This window comes from Trachypithecus francoisi, unplaced genomic scaffold (genome assembly GCF_009764315.1).
Source record: "Trachypithecus francoisi isolate TF-2019V2 unplaced genomic scaffold, Tfra_2.0 Lachesis_group5, whole genome shotgun sequence".
Taxonomy (NCBI): Eukaryota; Metazoa; Chordata; class Mammalia; order Primates; family Cercopithecidae; genus Trachypithecus; species Trachypithecus francoisi.
In genome coordinates, this window is record NW_022681470.1 from 53,140,271 (window position 1) to 53,161,941 (window position 21,671).

The 21,671-nt window shown below is 33.6% G+C and overlaps 1 protein-coding gene across 2 annotated transcripts in view; it reads right to left on the reverse strand.

Moving 5' to 3' along the window:
* KCNT2 (potassium sodium-activated channel subfamily T member 2) overlaps positions 1–21,671 on the reverse strand; it is a 371,426-nt gene that overhangs the window by 125,791 nt on the left and 223,964 nt on the right. For both annotated transcript variants that reach the window (XM_033196980.1, XM_033196979.1), the window contains exon 14: positions 5,548–5,656. In XM_033196980.1, coding sequence (XP_033052871.1) covers positions 5,548–5,656 — 109 coding nt within the window. The remainder of the gene's footprint in view (positions 1–5,547; positions 5,657–21,671) is intronic.

The window sequence follows — 21,671 nt, forward strand, 5'->3', positions numbered from 1 at the left end:
AGTCCCAGCTACTCGGGAGGCTGAGGCAGGAGAATGGCGTAAACCCGGGAGGCGGAGCTTGCAGTGAGCTGAGATCCGGCCACTGCACTCCAGTCCGGGAGACAGAGCGAGACTCCGCCTCAAAAAAAAAAAAAAAAAAAAAAATCTCAACTTTCCATATAATATGACTGAAAATTAAATGGAGCAGGTTGGTTCAATGTTAATTGAGTTTGGCAGTTAATGAGCCAACCATTTCTGTCCTGCCAAAGCCGGTGTTCTTTCCTCTGCGCCACATTTCCTTCCTGAGGTTGTAGCATGCCTACTCCAAAACAGAAAGAATTTTGTTTGCGGTTAGGATTTCTGATTCCTGAAGAGTATAATTTTAGTTGCAGCTTTAATGAGATAAATTTCTGTATAATACATTTTATAAAAATAATAATATGACTGGTTTTGGTTTTTGACAAGAAACATTGAAATTCAGGTAAATAGCTATAAAACAATCATGCAGTGACTGTACCATAGGTATACGTAATGTTTATTTCAGTAGAATGATTGCATCACCAGATTTGAGCTCTCTCTTTAATGAGTGTCAATGACCTTCGTGGCACTTCACATGTAAAACTTAGGTGATCTCAGTTGTTTGTATGACTCAATATATTCCCTTCTAAGATCCTCTGATTTACCATTTCATTCCTATGATATTTAACCTAATGATTTTTAAAAAATAACATCCAATTCTAAATAAATATATGTATGTATTTGTATGTAAATACATGTGTAGATGTATATACATTTTACAAGTTGTAACTACATAACTAACAGATACAACTAGAATCAAACCCACATTTGAATATGTGAAATATACTTATATTCTTTATGCAAAATAAGAAAGCATAGTTTCTTTGCCATGTATAATTTTTAATGATAATCACAAATCTGTGACAAAATGACAGAAACTGTATTGACTACTCCAAAATGTTTTATAAACCACTCTCCTCTTGCCTTTCTCTATTAAAAAGCTATAAATCTAAATTACTTAATGTTTCAGGATGCTGGAGATATGTCTGGAAACATGTGACAGGGCTCAGACCAATTATATGTTAAAAGGCAATGAGTGGGACTCATGGAAAGCCTTCAATATAGCCTCAGCTGGCAGTAATCTGCCCCTTTGTCGTTCGTCCATCTTCCTACCTAGAAGACTAGCCTGAAGCAGAGAATGCATTTTATGATTACAATAAGAGAATCCGGAAGGGTAAAGACTATAGGCTAAAGATGTTGGAATAAGAGAATAGAAAGAACAAAGTGCTCTGATGACGTCGTCATTGAGTCAGATAGCCTGCTCTGGATGCTGAACCTATAGTTTTTAAGGTGTAAACTAAACACCACTCCTACTTTCAGTGAGATACTAGGTCACATGAGGCAGAACACATTTTTAACGAATGCAGTATTCCTTATTATACAGAAATAAAGTTAGTGTAAATCACTGCTTGCCTCCCCCATTACTTCCTAAGGAATAAATGATTTTCCCTTTATCAGGAAGAAACATTCCAGTCTCGGGAGCCCATCCTTTACTCCCTCATTGCGTTTTCAATCTCTTTTTCTTTAGTGGTACTTAAAATTTAAACATTAAAAGCAAACAAAAGTAGATAAATACTTGTGTACATAGAAAAAACTTTCCTTAACATTTCTGTGCAATAGGGCTTTCATTATTTTTCTTTCTTCAATTAACGAGCAAACCTAATGAAGTAGCTATCTCCAAACACACTTCATTTCTTATCATCCCTTAATTTGTTCATACTTTCGCACAATAAGAAAATCCCCATTGTCGAAACTGTTTTTTCAGAAGTCCTCAGAGAACAGCCTCCAAAAAGCTTGCTCAGTCTTAATCTGGAATCATCTATATTATTAACAATCCAGTTTCTTTTAGAAATCCTATCTCAGTTTTATTTTATTATACTATACTATGTTTGCTTTCCTTTTCTTCACTCTATTTCCTAGAATTAATAAATTCCTAGAAAATAGTCTCAAGTTGTCATTTCTCCCAAATCCCTACTACTTCCTCCTTCACCTTTGTGAGCCTGACTGGCACGATCCACCGCCTCAGGAACCGAGTGTGCAGCAATTCCTACCACATTATGTCTTCATTAGAAAGCAAATACATCCAATAACAAACCACTTTTCTTTCTGCCAACTATGTACTTCATTATTTTCTACTGTCCAGTGTCAATAAGTGAGGAGATTTTCTTTTTCTCCCCCTCTCTCTTTTCTACACTCATATCTAATCAGTGGCAAACTTCTGTAAACTCTAACTAAGTAGTATTTTTCTTATCAATTCTCTCTTTTTCTTACCCCTCGATTATTACTGAGGTGAAAAAGATTACCTCATGGATGGGACTAATTAAATATTCTCGTGAAAACAAATTGAAAGAGAAAGAAAATGAATTGCTAAATTTTTGAAATTCTGGTAAAGATGAAATGTCATTAGGATGGGCCAGTTGAATGTTAACAAACTGGACTGATAATCCAGTATCTCCTTATGGAAATCATTATGGTCCATGTTCAAAGGTAATTTTTTTCTAAAGAACAAATTCATGTTCATTGAGAATAAACTTATTTTTGACAAGATTGCCAAATAAATCAAACTGCTAATTTAATCAACAACAAGACATGCCACTGCCATGAGCACTGAACACGCAAATGTAAATAAAGTGAGCACAGGTGTGAAAAATGAGGAAAAAATTGAGAAGCATTAAAATACAGAATGAACTCTCTACAAATATAAAGAACACAGTTATCTGAAGTCATATAAGTTATTTTATGACTGACAGATCAGCCAGAACTGGAATTAACAAATAAAAAATATAAAAAGAAAATGTTATATCATAAGAGTTTTAATCAGCCTTGGGAATTGTATTAGAGTACTGCCTAAGTTGCTGGAGAGACAACTTCATACCCACTAGGATGGTTATGGTAAAAAAAAAAAAAAAAAAAACAAAACAAAAAACTGATAATTACGAATATTGCTGATGATGTAAATAAAGTAGCATCCTGATATATTGATGATGATAATCGAAGTGCCATTGGAAAAATATTCTGACAGTTCCTAAAGAAGCTAAACAGAGTGACCATAGGACCCAGAAATTCTACTCCTAGATATAGACCAGGAAAATGAAAGCCTATGTCACACAAAAGCCTTTCACAAATGTTAATAGCAGCATTGTGAAAATGTTAGAAGCAACCCAAATGCCCTCCAACTGATGAGTGGAAAAATAGTGATATATCCATGCAAAGGAATATTATTCAGTTGTAAAAAGGAATAAAGTGCTGATGCATATTACAATATGAATGAACCTTGAAAAACATTATGTACAATGTTCAATAGTTGGGTGACCAGCACACTAGAAGCCCAGTCTCTACCATTAGGCAACGTACCCAAGTAACCAACATGCACACATATCCCCTGAATCTAAAGCAAAACCAAATTATTTAACATTATTTATGTTCATTTCTTTACTGCAATACAAAATATACTAAAATGATTTCAGCTGAGCATAATGGCGCAGGTCTGTAATCCCAGCACTTTGGAAGGCCAAGGCAGATGGATCACTTGAGTCCAGGAATTTGAGACTAGGCTGGGCAACATGGCAAAACCCCGTTTCTAAAAAAAAAAAAAAAGAAAAGAAAAACCCGTGCATGGTGGCGCATGACTATAGTCCCAGCTACTGTGGAGGCTGCAGTAAATCTATAAAAACAGAAATAGATTGTGGTTGCCTAGGGCCGCAAGAATTAGCGGGGGAAATGCAGGGTGATGATAAAGGGTAGATAATTTCTTTATGGGGTTCTGAAATCATTTGGTGGTGACAGTTGGATAGTTCTATGAATATACTTTTAACATACTGAACTGTACACTTTAAATGGGTGAATTGTATAGTATGTAAACTTTATTTCAGTAAATCTGCTATAAAAAGTTATTATGGTGGATGATAACATTTACTGTGACACAGTTGTGAAATAATTTTGCAAGTCACTCTTATTTAAAGGAAATCCTTAATTATATAACAATGTTTTCAACAACATTGCTTTCTTTTTTAATAAGGTAAATTCATTAGAGTACACTGGGAAAAGTCTTATTCTAAGGATCACTAAAATCCTTTTTGAACTTATGTGAAGTATAATTCTTTTTCACAAGGCAATACTGTTTGTCAATAAATAATATTTACGAGGAGATGCACAAGCCAATTTAACTTCAGTCATGAGTAATGAGCTGTGTTATATAGTGTTTATAGAACTTATTTTATCATTCATGTATACAACAATGAAGTTGCCTAGATAGTCATCATTATAGTTGTATGAGTCTGTACAAAGATGTTATGGAAAAATAATGAAGACACTTGATGAATTCTATGAATGTTCACTTAACTGGTGTTAAAATAATTTTTAACACTTTATTTAATTGTGTCAAAAAGACAGATCCTTTCTGCAAAGAAAATAAATGTCATTCTTAATCCTGTTATATCCTCCTATTGCACAGATTAAAGGCTTGTTACTGTACAGAATAAAAATATTCGTATTCACAACTTTGAGAAAATTGCTCCTAAGAAAATCTTACCATCCCAATTAGGCAATTAGAAATAAGACAGTAAAATCTAATTTAGAATACCACTGAGCATTTACTACTTTTAAATTAACAACTTATTCACCTATAAATAAGTCTCAAGAAAGAATTTTCCTTTTTCTGGATTTATTTGATTTGACACTTAAACAATTATCAATTAACTTACTTAATATTTAATATGAGTAATCATAACCACTAGCATAAGTGGAATTTACTTAGAAAATCAACATTTTGTCTGAAATATAAGATTAGAAATATGACAAGGTATGAAATGAAGTACATTTGTCTCTTTAAGAGCAATGACGATGTTCACTAGTTATATTTTCTTTGATCATCTTAGTCAAAAACAACTTCTGTGTTTCATAAAACTCTATCAAAATAAACAAGAACAGAAAAGGTTCTAATGGTATAACTTTCTCCAACCTTGAAATGCATATAAAAGGTGATTTATACTGCATTAGCTAATTTTATACAACTACTTTGTTATTATTCTATTATAAAATTGCCATTTTGACATTAATTGTGTACATTAAGCTTTCAGGTAAAACTTACCTCAGGAACAGAAAAATTTGACTTTAAGTTCTTATACTAATAACTGTCAGAATCCTTTAATTAAATGTTTCATTTGCTGCATAAGTATTCATCTTTAAGATAAAAATCATGTCCTAATCCTAGGCCTAACAAATGATGCAGGCGCTTAGAATTTATTAATAAATCGCAACAAACGATCTCAAGACTACTGAGAAAAGACAGCAAACCACTGTCAATTTTCTATGTCTTGGATTCCTTAATATGTCTATATTCATCTATCAGATAAAGATAACTGACGCAAATTCAAATACAGGTACATATCTAGCTGTATACGTTGGCCTTCTGTATTTCTAAATCACTTAACTGCTCTTATTGTTTTTTATATAATTTAAAAGGTTATCTTAAAGAAAAAATATACTTACTGCCCTCTAGAGGTATGAACCAGTAGTGTAATAAGTGTAGATGTTGCTGGGCATATACAGTTTAAAGCTAACATGGCGTATTTAAACTCTTCTTCACAAACAACATGATCTGTTTGAAATAAAATAGGTAAATTAGAATAATTTACCTTTGGAGAGTAATAAAATATAGAAAATAAAACAAAATGAATAAAATGGCAAAAGTCTCAATATAAACATACTTGTTTTAGAGATGTTTTTACAAGTGCAATTTTATTCCCAGGAAATAAGAGCGAGCTAAGAGAGAGCACTGGAGTACGAGTTAAGTGACTGGCGTGGGGGTCACTCCTATCTCAACAAATTTAGCAACCTTTGCTAAAATGCTTAACCCTGTCTTAACAAAATTGGCAACTTTTGGTAAAATGCTTAATCTTCCTATGCCTAGCAGGTGGGTTTGAGGTGTGGTCTAAAATATATCAAATACTTTATAAAATCTCCTTCTGTTCTGATCATTCTATGGTATAAAACACAACAGTACTGATTTAGAAGAGTATTGATATATCAAATTTATAATAACACAGCATAAATTTTAGAAAGTAATTATTAAAAGATTTAGCAGATAATATGTGCCTAGCATAGAAGAAATAGATTTGATACTATGAAAATAACTGTAATATCAAGCAATATAATAAATTAAAATTTGCTAAAATAAATTGAACTTGAAATTGTACTTTAACTCCAAATACCTAAAAGTCATACACTCAAAAGATGATAGGGTCCAGCCAGAAAACATAATAAATGGCTGCTGAAATTCAATCACATAAAAATAATAGTGTCAGAAATGAGAAGGTGCAGGCCACATCTAAAGAGAATGATGCTACTCAGGCCAAGCATTTTTATGCAGGAATGAGGGTCCAGATGCCAGATATTCTATTTTCTACAGAAGTTGCGTTTTTAAAAAGCGAGTAAATAGTGTTTATTTTGGAAATAACAAAAACCTGTTTTCCCAAATAAAAAAGTATAGCTGATATTAAAAATAAAGAGAAGGTTTAAAGTCCTAAGAAAATAAATATTCTCAGGCAGAAAAATAGCAGTTTTAACAAAATTAAGAAATAGAAGATCAAATTTTTCAGTGAGCCAGATCTATAAAATGAACACATAACATCATACAATTTATGAAGAAAGATGAAAAGGTGACGAGGGAAATGGTTTAGCAAATGCACTGGACAAACACTGACCTTAGTTCTGTCCTATTTTTATAATATGATTTAGTACATGAGAAAGCATACTACTTTTTTATTTTGTTTTCATTTTTTATTGTTTCTCTTTCACATTTTATGGAAGAAAATACATACTATGAATATATATCAGGACTTACTCTAAAAATATCATGTTTCTACTAATAATCTCTCTCTCCACACCAACTTATCAATATATTATAATTAACTTAAAATGTTTTTAAAATACATAACCAGATTATTTATTGCTTTGCAGGAAAGAATCTGCAAGCAGATTCTAGATACAATTTTGAATCCAGAGAAGTGTATATAATGCAAAAGAACAGTGTCTTTAAACTATCATTTCAATATTATCTCAAAATAATTTTGAGTGTGCATGCCCAATGTGTGAAAACAGTGTGACAAAACTGCTAAACCCGGAATGTTATTACTGTAGAATCATATGATATCAATACATAGAGGACCCATAAATTTCAAATCAAAAATTAGAACAGATGATCTGAGAAAAATATGTACATTTATTATGACACAGAATTTTTAAAATTTCAAACTGTAACAGAAAATTTGGAAGGTATGATTACCATATATGCAATGTAGCATATGCAGTTATTAACTTTTCCTTACTATAGTGCACAAACCATATTTATTTCAGTAGGAAAATGTGAGAAAATGTGATGGATGTGTGATACTTTGAAAATATCTCATTGTATTTTCCTTCAACAGTTGAAAAAGTAAAAAAAAAACAAACAAAAAATGGTCTCCTCCCTTTTCTTCAATAAATGTGTGCATCTGAGTTTGGAGGACAATAGCTGTGGGAATATTTTGATGCACTGGCTAACGTTTCAAAAAGCGTACTAATCAGAGAAAATTAGAAGGAAGCAAAAGACTCCTAAACTTCAGGTAGTCATTTTTGTGTTTGCATGTGTCTTTTTTCTACATTTGGTGAAAGTTTTACAGTGTCGATCAGCCCTTTCAACAAAAAATATATGTAGTACCATCAATTTTATGTGTAAAAAGGTGGCAATTTTACACATAAACACAAAGTATGTGTGCATTGTTCCATTATATGCTGAATTATCTAGGGATGCACCGTGGTGTAAATTAAGAGAAAATTTACTTTATTACATTTAGCATTGTATGTGACTCATTAATAAAAATTAATATATGTTACATATCAGTCAAAAGCTAGCACCTTGTCATTGGTAAAAGTGTCTTTTTTTTCCCATATCTTCTTGTGTATTCATGCCTGAGTGTTTACATATTTAAAAAACATGCTTTTTATTATTATTTCCATTTTTTCTTTCATATTAGATTTAGAATATTATACTAATTTTTTATAATTTATGTGTATAGATAGTTATACTTACTCTGAATTTCACTTCAAAATAGTGTAGGAAGTGTTGCAAAATATTTATTATAAAAAGAGAGTATTGGATCACAGAAAATAACCATTTTTTTAGATAAATAAGTTAATATATAATTATCATGAAAGCCTTTGTTAGACAAAATGTAAATTCAGTACTCTTTTCATTAAAAAAGCTATTTAATTTCTATGAATGGAAAATACAAGGAAAAAGATGTGATAGACTATTCAACTGGATAATAATATTTGTTTGCATGTATCACAGAGAGTTAAAATTCCATCTGCAAAATAGAACTGCTTGTATATCTAGACTTGTCCTCTCAGGTCCAAATCCATCCTTCCTCTTGGGACATTTTTTAGAACTAACCACTAATCCTTAGCCTGAATTAAAATACTGAAAACATTCCTTCATTCTAACTGCCCCTCATTTCCCAATACATCATAATAGCCAAAATTTATGGATTATACAATCAAATTCCCCTCTCTCTCTTTTTTCCCCATTGTCATTCTCACTACTTACTACAGGTTTCTAATACATCCATAATTCTTATGACTGAGATATCAAATTTCAGAATTAAAAAATATTCAGATTTTAGAAAGGCAATATGTTTCATCTACCAGACACTATATAACATATCCAAAAAACAACCTATTCCTAAAAATATCATTGTTTCTACAGCTAAATATGTGAATATTTATACTAAGTAGAAAAAATAAAGGGTTAAATAGCTTCATGGCAGTTCAGTGCAGGAACTACCACCAAATAATTTCAGATAATTTCGTGTTTTACCACCAAGAATACAAAAATATTTTCATGTTTCAGAGATTCCTTGTTTTGGAATTACAGCTAAGGAATTGGGAACTGTTATTCAAACTCTGGTGTTCTTTCCTCTAGGCTAACAACTTCCTAATTGGTTTTCATGTTTTCCAGCTCTTCAGCATTCCACCTTATAAGATTTGATTACGTAAATTGGGTTACTCTTGACACATCCAACTAAAATAAAACCATCCCTATAAATTTTATAAAACTAATTTTAAAAGAAAGAAGGAGGAGAAATGAAAATAAAACAAGCTTGCAGCACCATTCAGCATGAATCATTAGGTCAGCTTACTTTCTGACCCACTTCCTCGTAGCTGTTTCCCTATTGCCCACAAACCACATAAACACTGCCGCAAGGCTATAGCATCCCTTAAGTGCTCTAGAGATTACAACTTAAGCATTGTAAGACATTAACTTTTCCATTTGAGATATTCTTTAAGGTTCTGCATACTGGTGAAACTGCTGACATCAGCTGGTCTGAAGGATCCCCACTGATGCTAGCTACTCTTTATGACCCCAAGAAGAGCTGACTCACCAAAGAAGACTGTATCCACACTCTGATTATTTCATGCCTCTTACTCCATCCAGTCAATGATCCCAATATCCCCCTGATCTCCACCATCTCCTTAAAAACTCTATCTCCTCAGGGAGATGAATTTGAGGGTCTCCTGTCTCCTTGTTTGGGTCTACTGTAATCATTAAACTCTTTCTTTGCTGCTAACCCTCTTGTCTCAGCGTATTGGTATGTTACTGTGTAGTGGGCATATGAACCCTTTGGTCCTGTAACAAATTCAGAGTTGAGGCCAAGGGGAAAAAGCAGTCAGGGCACATTAACACCAGTTCCAATAAATAAACTGTCACAAGCACAGCTGCTAAAACAGCCTGATGTAACCCTAAGACCAATTTTAGCTAATAGCTGCCATGATTCTGAAACTAATTTTACCTACTACCTTTACTCACCAAAGATTGCCAGCTCCCAAAAGCTTCTTCAGTGCCAATGACCATTCTTTCAAAATAATATAGAACATTTATTTAAAAAATAAGGCCCCCAAACTTCTATGTATTTTTCAGACATACCAAAGACCGCTCCAGCCTGTGTGTATGCCCTGAATTGCAATTATGTGATTCTCAGATAAAATTTTAAATTTGCAACTTTTTTGACTTCAACAACTTATTACCCTTCTACCCTTCTAAACTATGCTATCCAATACAGTAGACACCTGTCATATGTGGTTATTAAAATAGAAATAAATTAAAAATAAATACCAATAAAATTTCAATTCCTCTATCATACTGGTCACATCCTAATGGCTCAATGATACTTGTGGCTACTAGCTACAGTATGGGATAGTTCATACATAGACATTTGCATTATTACAAATAGTTCTGTTGAACAGTGTTGTTTGATCTGCCAAATGGTTTAGAGGCTTTTTGTAAATTATAAAACATAAAGGATATATACACACACACACACATACACGCTCATATATATGCATATATACACATACATGTATATATGTGTGCATATATATACACATATATGTGTATATGTGTGTATATATGTGTATATATATCCTTAAAATATGATTCATAGAGAGTCAGAATTTGAGTAATCATACTAACACCTTTTCCGTGCCCCTTCTCAGTCATATTAGTGCTAAATTTTTTTATCTGAAATAAGAGGAGAGATGGCAGAACATATTGGTATAAATGCAGATGGGTGGGTAGATTTGTCGGTGGAAGTTGATAAAAGTTCTGTTTTTCTTCCTATGATTTTTTTTTTTTTTTTAGCGAAATAAGTGGAAATGATGATTAAGGAGGAGCTTGGAGTTTAGAGGTTGCAGGTTGCCTTTTGCTTGTTTATTTTGTTTCCTTTAGCTACATTTAAAATGCATGGAAGTTTACACCAAGAAGATAGAGAGTGAGACTTAAGGCTGGCTTTTGACAAACAAATCCAACTAATGTAGAGGGTCAAGTCATTGATGGTGAATTGAAGATGTAGGTCATTAATAATGTACCATGACATTCAAGCAGGTGAAGAAAGGAAGACAAGACCCCTGGGTGTAAATGGCAGTGAAGACTTGGTAAGGACAATGAATTGTAAGTCTTGTATGGTCAAAAGATCGTTGAAGTTCTTCATTAGAGGGAGTGAACTACAAAGATAGGAAGTGGTGGTCAGAGAAGGAGACACTAGGATTAGAGATGACAGAGGAGTCATGTTTATTGGTAATGATATGATCTAAGTTATGACCCTAGAAATTTTTGCTGAGCTAGGATGAGCTGAGCAATAACACTGAAAGAATGGAAATTACAGAAACATTAGTCTAGAACATCGAAAGAATCATTTTCATGGGCATAAACATCATCAGATAGTATGACCAAGCAGTGTTGGAGAGAGTGACAGTGAGTTGGGAGATCGAGCACATTTTCAGTTTATCAGATACATATTTTGTGTGTGTGTGTGTGTGGGGGGGGAGAATTTCAAGTCATAAACTGCCAATTTTTATCAAATAATTTTCTAGTTAAAAATAGAAGACAAAGTCATAAAATTTAGATAATATAGAAATGCATAATGTAGAAATACATCAGTAACAGTAACTGCTATTTTCCCCTACTACCCATTTTCCCCTTTGTATCCCAAAACCACCTATCAATAGAGAGATGTTTAGAAGAGGTGGTTGAAAAGGTCAAGTATACTAATGTTTGTTCACAGCACCTTGCTGATTTTAGTCAGCAATACATAGAGAGCTGATATGAGGTAAGAACTGATCACTTTGCAAGCAGAAAGAGAAGGGAATAGAACTCTCTTAAGTAGTACATTGTTTTCTTGTGATCAAAAATTTAAAAAATGTATAAAAATGGATACTTGCAGAATTGAAAAAGTGAACTGTATCCTAAATAGCAGGAGATGATGACATTCCCTTTCAGAGCCTTTATCAGAGGCCTCTAATTTAGACTTCCCAACCAGACCAATAAAGACAGACCTGTGACAAAATCAGATTAAAGTGCAGTGCTGACTTCACATTCATACTTGTTTCAGATAATAACAAGGTATCCACCATTACAAGAAAGATGGCGATGTGGACAAGGCAACAAAATTCAGTAAGTCAGGTTTAACAAAGTTCTTAGAAAAGAACTTTGAACACAGTTACTGACAGAGAGGCCTAGAAGAAATCCACTCGAATTTCAACTTCAAGAGTGACCACAGAGAATAGTGAGCCATGCATATGAATGGACAAAGGAATTACTCTCTAAAGAGCAAAATCAAGGTTTCATTAAGGAACTTGACACGTTTCTTTGGAGGTTTCTCAATTCACGTGCCACAGGACATGCTATGGACTAATGACTACTGTGCATTTTCTTCATCTGTTTTCCAAAAACTATTATTTTATTACAGCTTTCTTCCTCTACTATTGTGTATCTATATGGAGTAGTGGTCTTGGGAACACCTAGAAAATTTATTAATGTGTATATTGCTAGATTATTAGGAGCCACATCTAGATCTGACTCTGTATTGTCCAGATATCCTGAACTTTGAGCTGCATATGGCATTTGATGAAACTTGGATTATTTGTCATAGGGAATGGATGAGTGTTTTCTCATTTATTCCCTATGTCAAATACTCCATGTTTTAGTGGCGCTATATAAATGCCATTCTAAAAAGAAAGAAAAAGAAAGTGGATACTGGGGGAAGAGAGTACTTTTAGCCATGGTTCAAGCCTTTAGGCACCCAAGTAACCATGTACAACATTATGTATAATGTTGTTTATATAGATAAACAACATTGTATATGTAATTAACATATATAACAGCAACATATATAATTTAATATATAATGTATAATAAATTTATATATAATAAACAACATTATATATATAATATATATATAATGTTACATATATATATATATATTATATATATTATATACATTATATATATATGTAATATATATATATATATAATGTTACGTATATATATAATATATATTATATATATATTACGTATATATATATAATGTTACGTATGGTTACTTGGGTGCCTAAAGACTTGAACCAGGGTTAAAATTACTGTCTCCCCCAGTATTCATTTTCTCTTTCTTTTTTAGTGATAGAGACCTTATTTCCCCTCACCCCACTTCTATATTTTACCTGGATTCATGGTTGCTCTGGTAGAAGTTACATATCTCAGTTTCCCTTTTAGATAGATATGGCCACATTACCAGGTTTTTTCTGATGGAACAATGTGCAGAAATGTACAGACTCTGGATTACTTTTTGTATACAAAACTACTTTTCCTAACCTGTTTTCTTCTTGTTGGTGAGACAACATATGTGACAAAGGCACAGCTTTGATTATACAAAGAAACATACCTCTTTATCAAATATAAATCTGTCATTTTATTCCTTCTAGCTTCTAATTCCCCTCCTTTGTTGAAGAAAGTGTTTCCTATTCAAAAATTATATGTGGCAGGGCGTGGTGGTTCATGCCTGAAATCCTAGAACTTTGGGAGCTTGAGGCGGGCACATCATCTGAGGTCAGAAGTTTGAGACCAATCTGGCCAACATGGCAAAACCCAGTCTCTATCAAAAATACAAAAAATTAGCTAGGGATGGTGGTCCATCCCTGTAATACCAGCTACTCGGGAGGCTGAAGCAGGAGAATTGTTTGAACTTGAGAGGTAGTGGCTACAATGAGCCAAGATCATGTCACTACACTCCAGCCTGGGTAACAGAGTGAGATGGTCTCTCTCCCTCTCTGTATATATGGAGAGAGAGAAAAAAATACAAGATATACATATATGCATCTTATCTTGTATTTTCTTCTCATCCATTAAAGGTTTCTGTTTATTCTGACTTAGATCTTTCTTCACTATCGGTTGATAAGACATAAGCACATGAGATCAAGTGATCAAGTGGTATCACCAGTGAGTGTGCCAGGCCATGGGCAAATTTCTTAATCCCTAGGCCTAACTGGCCTTACATCTAAAATGTGAATTACAGTAGCGTTTACCTCATAGAATTATCTGAGGAAAGAAATAGAAAATGAGTATAAAATGCTAGTCAGGGCCGGGCGTGGTGGCTCACACCTGTAATCCCAGCACTTTGGGAGGCTGAGGCAGGCAGATCACAAGGTCAGGAGTTCGAGATCATCTTGCCTAACGTGGTGAAACTCCATCTCTACTAAAAATACAAAAAAAAAAAAAAAATTAGCTGGGCGTGGTGGTGGGCGCCCGTAGTCCCAGCTGCTTGGGAGGCCGAGGCAAGAGAATGGTGTGAATCTGGGGGGTGGAGCTTGCAGTGAGCCGAGATCGTGCCACTGCACTCCAGCCTGGGCGACAGAGCGAGACTCCGTCTCAGGGAAAAAAAAAAAAAAGGCTAATCAGAATTCTAAACAAATATTATGGATCATCACAATCCTGTGTTATTAAAATAAAAAGACGATTTCAGTAAACTATCTTGAAACAAATGCCAACAGTATATTTTTTAAATGTAAGTGGCAAAACAATATAGCATAATTCCATTGTTATGCAATTAAAACATGGTCTCACTTTTGGAAAAATGCTGAATTCTGCAAGAATGCTCATGTGTATGCCTGTATGTGTCTCTGGATATGCACAGAAAATAATGTGTAAAGATAAGCATCAAACTGTCAATAGAAACTACCTCAATGGGTGGGAAAGAGTTTTAGAAGCATATGACTTTCAAAATAGTAGTATTATGTGAGATTATTGATTTCTTCTTTGTTATTCTAATTTCTGTCATTTTCAGTTTAAAAGCTTCTAAAATAAAAAATTACAATTGGTATGCAAATTTATTGATAGATAAGAATCAAAATTGTCTTCAAGTCCCTTTTACCTTATGAAAAATAAAATTGATAATTACTTTAAAACAAGTCAGAATATTTTCTTAAAAGTCTACATCACCTTATATTCTGAGCTCTTATATGATTTAAAGTACTAGAAACCTCTTCCATGCAGTTGCTAGGTAACAGCTCTCTGGAAAACAGTAAATAGTGGAAAGTGCAGTAAACCAATCTAGTGCTGGGTTTTAATTTATGGAAATCAAATATCCTTTGGAAAATGGCTTTTAAACAGAAAAAATGAACCAGGGTGAATTTTAAAATCTAAATGTTACTCATTTTTATTTTATGGGGAAAAAGTTTATTAAATAGACCAACTGATTAAATTGCATTATAAAATCTTTGCCATATCCTTTGCTTATTAGATTCTGTTTACAAGCAAGAGTGGGTTTATTGCTACAAAAAATTGTATCTTTTTCTTATACGAGAATAGATAATATCTTGCAATCAAAGTGAGTTTTATTTTGATCCTGTTACTTTAATCAATAAAATAACCACTCGTGTGTGTGTGTGTGTGTGCGTGTGCATATGAACACGTCAGAAACTTTACCAATTCAAAGATTGTGAGGCATTCAACCATTAAATGGCTAAGAATAGATTTAAGTAAATCTTTAAAAGTCACTTAGTTTCACCAGATCTAAATATAAGAATGCTTATTAAATGCATAGAATCTAACCCAATTTGAGATTTGCAATTCTCTGTAAAACAGATTTATTTCATTTCAATAATACAAGTAAAAAGCATGTTTCTGTTTTTCCAATTGCTTCAATACTTATTTTAGTACAATAAATATAATCTTTTTTGATGTTTCAAGCTATCAATTGCTCAAAAGGGGGGTCAAATTTCCTCCATCTAGTGCAAAACAGTTTTAATTTCATTAACCTCCTTTTCTTTTATACCTTTCACAAATACACAGCAGTCTTAATAATTTTTGAAAAATTATTTTCCTCAGAATTTCAATTTGTTTAGGTTCTAACCAAGAGTATTCTTTATCAGCTTCTGATAGTATAAAAGATACTTACTGAAGATTCTTTTTAGTAATAAAATAATAATACCAAATAATATTTCTGCTTTCATGCTAAGTGATATATATATATATATATATATATATATATATATATATATAAAATTCAACCTCACAAAAGTTCTATGATACATATTGTGTAAAGTAGTTTTCAGATAAGCAATCAGATACTCAGAACAGTGAACTAACTTGGCTAAATTTATTACTTATTAAATTCAAACTATCTACAAAGAACTCTACAAAAGCTATACAACTCTAAAACTGATTAACTGGCACTTAAAATAGGTAACATAATGTAGCAGTGTTTCCTTCTCTAGAAACCATTTAAAGATTACCACTTGCTACCAGATGAACAAATGGCTGGAGCTGCCATTATACTGAACTGATGACTGAGAAAATACAACCACCGAGCTCCCCAAACACCTATTGTGTAATAGTGAAGTTTGAGGGAACGTAGGCAAGTTTGCCCTTGAAATCAGTTTCATTCCTTTTCAACCACAAAACACAATATTGTAGCTGAACTGAAATCATTTGAGTGACTGATTCAAAAATATTTTGGAAGATCTCTGGAAGATTTATTAGTAGCAAATAAATACTGCAATAAATGATAAAAAGAAAATAAATGCATATGTGTTAAGAGGATATAAGGATACTTTGCCTGCTTTGAGGGAATGAAAAAAGCATCACTTAAGGGAATGATGTTTAACCAATTTTTTTTTTTTATTTTTTTGAGACGGAGTGTCACTCTGTCGCCCAGGCTGGAGTGCAGTGGCGCCATCTCAGCTCACTGCAAGCTCCGCCTCCTGGGTTCACGCCATTCTCCTGCCTCAGCCTCCTGAGTAGCTGGGACTACAGGTGCCCGCCACCACATCCGGCTAATTTTTTTTTTTTTTTTTTTGTATTTTTAGTAGAGACAGGGTTTCACTGTGCTAGCCAAGATGGTCTCGATCTCCTGACCTCGTGATCTGTCCACCTCAGCCTCCCAAAGTGCTGGGATTACAGATGTAAGCCACTGCGCCCGGTCTGTTTAACCAAATATTTTAAGGATAATTAAGAAAAGTTGTTTGAAAGGCAAAGAAAGCATGCAGAATTTCTCAAAAATAAAATTGAAGGGGTAGGAAGAAACGGAAATGTTTATAGAAATATATTAACAAAGAAAGAAATCTGAAGATTAAGGAAGGAAAAATATTGCTGAGGTTGCTGATAGGGTATGAGGTAATGGGGCACTCAGCAAATACATGGAAAGGAAATCCTTCAATTATAATAGGAAAAAGCAGGAAGCAATAAGTGAACATAAATTAACATTTGGAAAATAAGTTACAAAATTTAAGGAAGTTTTCATGTATTGGCTTCCCATATCTCTGTGTATTAGAAAATGAGATAGATCTGAAATAGTAATTACAAGAGCAAGAGAATAGTTTGATTAAAAGAAAGAAACGAAAAACCACAACGTTGAGGGCCGCTTTGAGCTGCCTGAACATGGGTTTATGATAACACAAATCTGACCCACTGGGTGTTATTGTTTTTCTAGGAGTGCCAGTCAAGGAGTAAAATAAAGGATCAATGTACATGGAATTTTGTTTGTTTGCATGTGTGTTTATTTTTGATCAAAAGCTATGGGGAAAAAAATGAAAAACAAGGGAAGTCAGAACACTGACATGAGGCTGACTGAATGAAATGGCAGACTACAGAGTTCAGGCTCCTTAAAGAGAAAAAAAGAGAAGAAACGAAACTGAGGCACAGGAAGACTAGACTGATGATGTGATGGAATGATGGTTCTCAAGCTATTTGTGATGAAGGGCCAGTTTTCTTTTTCTTTTTAATTGTAAAATAAAAAGAAAGAATGGGTTGTAACCCATTGCAAGCACACGGGCAGCTCATGCCATATGTGATTAACCTATGATTTTGAGAAAGCCCAAACTAGTCTATATGCTTAGTAGTCTGTATGCTTTCCAAAGAGACAGTCCACTAATTATGCATTTGGATGTCGTGGTAATGTCAAATCCCTAGCAAAATTTCTAAAATGCTGCTCTCAATTGCTATATTAATCATGTTGTAGCTTGATAAAAGTATGTGGAATGAAACTGGTCTTTGGACCACACTTTGAATAGCACTGCATTAGAAGACTTGATGAGGTGGAAGGAGAGTGTTTATAGCACTGGGTGATTGAATAAGCAAAATGGAAGGAAGATTGAATTTGGGTACTTTATGGGCTGAATAGTATAAATAAGACAGGAATCATCGGGAGTGATGACAGGGTCCAAGTATATCTTCTATTATATATCATTTTTACTGTAACTCTCGGGAAATTCTTGTCATTAAAAAAGAAACTTTTGAATCAAACATTCTATGAAGACTAAAATGTAACCCCAGAACTTGCAGAAATGCAACATAAAGTAGGAAAGTGTATTCGGTGTTGCCCTGTGCTTGATTTAAAGAATCATTGAATTTGGAATCACAAGGCATGAGTCTGAATCCCTCGCCTGTAAGAATGTTAAGTCTTTGGCCAGGTATACTTGGCATCAAATTAGATAAAAATGCACAGTTATTTTTATCAATCACAAAAAGCTGTAATTCTTATATAGTTAACAATACTGTATTTTATACTTGAAATGTGCCGAAAGTAGACTTTTAATACTCTAACCACACACATTAAAAAGGGAACTATGTGAGGTGATGGGTGTGCTAACTCATTTGATTGTGTAAATAAGTTCATAATACATATATATATCAACACATTGTATACCTTGAATTTATGCAATTTTATTTATCAAATATACCACAATAAAGCAGTAAGAAATTAAAGCTGTTAATTTCAATTGAAGTGACTCAGGAAAGCATACAGTCAGTTATATAGCCCCATAACAAGTAAAGTTTTGTTTAATAACAATAAATAATACATAGAAATATGCATTTATGTAAGCCCACCCATACTCTTCCCTTACCAATGGGGAAAGATGCTAAAGTTTGCCTGATCCTCCCAGACAAACAACAACCCACAGCCAAATTTATGATTGTAACGTATAATCTCACGCCTGAAATCCTAGCATTTTGGGAGGCCAAGGTGGGCGGATCACTTGAGGTCAGGAGTTCGAAACCAGCTTGGCCATCATGGTGAAAGTCCATCTCTACTAAAAAGAAAAATAAAAAATTAGCTGGGCATAGTGGTTCATGCCTGTAATCCCAGCTATTTGGGAGGCTGAGGCAGAAGAATCTCTTGAACCTGGGAGGCGGAAGTTGCAGTGAGCTGAGATGGTGCCACCGCACTCCAGCCTGCAGCCTGGGTGACAGAGTGAAACTCCATCTCAAAAAAAAAAAAAAAAGAAAGAAAAGAAAAAACAATATGTTACAACAGTTTTTTGGCAAACATTACTCTGGACAAAACTGTGCAAAATTAATTAAGTAATTAAAGCATCCCTCTAATTAACCCACTTTTTGGCCACTGGTTATCTTTTGGAAGTCTCCCATAACAACCTAATCTTCATTCCCTCTTCCTCCCAAAATGTCTATTCTTATAGAATAAGAGATTGAGAGACATTCAGACAGACAGACAAATAGGTCGATGCTACTATCAACTAGATATTCACCTAATAATCTGAATAAAGTAACATATTAAAAAGATTGAAATTTCAATTTCACCAAGAGGAATATGCACTTTAAAAGGAATTCTCAATGCAAAATGAGCTTTATTTTGTGAGACACTTGAGCCAAATGCTTTATCTTTTTGGGGTCCTTACCTACTCTGAATTGCCCTTCTTCAACATCACCAACTTCAACCACCCCAAAACAGCCCACGCAATTCTTCAATACTATATTCACATCAGCAGATTCCAAAAATAAAATGACTTTGACATTCCAATCATGTACTATCCACACACTATTTTTGAGCTGTACAGCACATTAATGTACTGAATACTGTAGGCAATTGTGACACAATGGTGAGCATTTGTGTAACTGAACATGTTTAAACATAGAAAAAGGTATGGTATTACAATCTACGGAACCACCACTGTATATGCAATATATTGTTGACTGAGACGTTGTTATGCAGCACATGACTGTATATAAAAAACCAAATTGCTACTAATTTCAGAATATAAAAAATCCCTATAACTCATGGAAAAATAGCCAAACAGAAAATAGGTCACTGGAATAAATTTTATATACAAATGCAAAAATTAGACAAAAAACACAAAAATGTACAACTCTGTGTAATAAAGATTGAAAATTAAAATGAAGAATTAAAGGCAATACCACATGTCTGTTAAAAGCATACATTCTGGAGAGAGAGAATGTGGATTCAAGTCCTGTCTCAACCATTTAGTATGGCACCATTTCGGCATTTATATATATATATATTTGCATCTGTTTCCTCATCTGTAAAATTGTAATAATAATATAATCTGTCTGTGGTAGCCAGCCTCCAGGATTGCCTCAAATAACTCTTACATGCTGGTATTCATGCCTGTGCTGTTCCCTCCTACACAGCAGAATAGGACTGAACCATATAACCATTAGGGTATTGCAGAATAACAAAGTTTGACATCTAAGGCTATGCCATAAAAGGCATTGTGGCTTTACCTTGCTCTCTCTTGAATCATCTGCCCTGGGAAAAGCCAGCTGCCACATCATGCGGAGGTTCGAACAGCCCAGAGGAAAGGTCCACATGTAAGAAACCAAGATCTCCTACCAACAGCCAGCACCAACTTGGGAGCCATGTGAGTAAACCACTTTGAAAACAGATATTCTACCCAAGTCAAGCCTTCAAATACCTGCAGTTATTTGATAATTGCAACTACCCCAAATAACCTACATCTTCATTGTAACATCATAAATATCCAGATTATTACTTCTCCCAAATTCCTGACCCACAGAAACTGAGATCACAAATTTGCATTGCTGTTTACACCATAAAGTTTTGGGGTAGTTATGTAGCAATATATAACCAACAAACTAGCTTATGAAATTGTAGTGAGAATTGAGTTAATCTATAAGTAGTGCCTTAGAACAGTAGCCCTTGCACAGGAAGCACTACATGTGTTGACCACCACTATTATTATAATAATTATTGTAGTTCTTATGTTATTTTTCTTTCTACCAAAGGGCAAAAGTTAATAGTGCCCATTTGTTCAAGGGTAAGTTATATATTTCTGGAGAGCAAACTGGCATTGTGTACTAAAAACCATAAAAGTACAAATACCATTTAACCTAGAAGTTCCACTAATCATATTCACCTTGGCAATATTTACAAATAGCTACCACTTTTTAATTTGCCTTATTTCTCATTCCTTATTTGAAGCAGAGCTAGCGTTCTCAAGAAAGATATAGCTATTGGCAGATTTATCAATTTAGTCCTTATGACTGATTATACAGAATAGCTTGATGGCTTAAATGAAAATTTGGCATGAATGAAAGTGGCTTTATGAAAATATTAAATTAGATTGATCATGGGTTATAAAATGTAGCAATAGACTAACACATATTCATAAATTTATATATATTTTGCTAACAGTAGCAATGATATTTTACTTCATGTAAAAGGAGTATTATAGTCTACATAAACATAACCTATAGCTATAATTAGGTGAATAACAATTTCACTGCTTAGATATAACCATTCACAAATTTTATCATGGTATTAATTATGCTTGATTATTTGGATTTTGTTAGAAAAATGAGAATATGCAAAAATCTATAAGTAAATTAAAAATAATCATCTTCCACAAACCCATCTTCTACCTGGTACTATATATTTCTTTATAAAGTGAATTATAAAGTTATTCCTAATCTTATCTCTACCTTTTTTCCTTTTTTTTTTTTTTGAGGCGGAGTCTCGCTCTGTTGC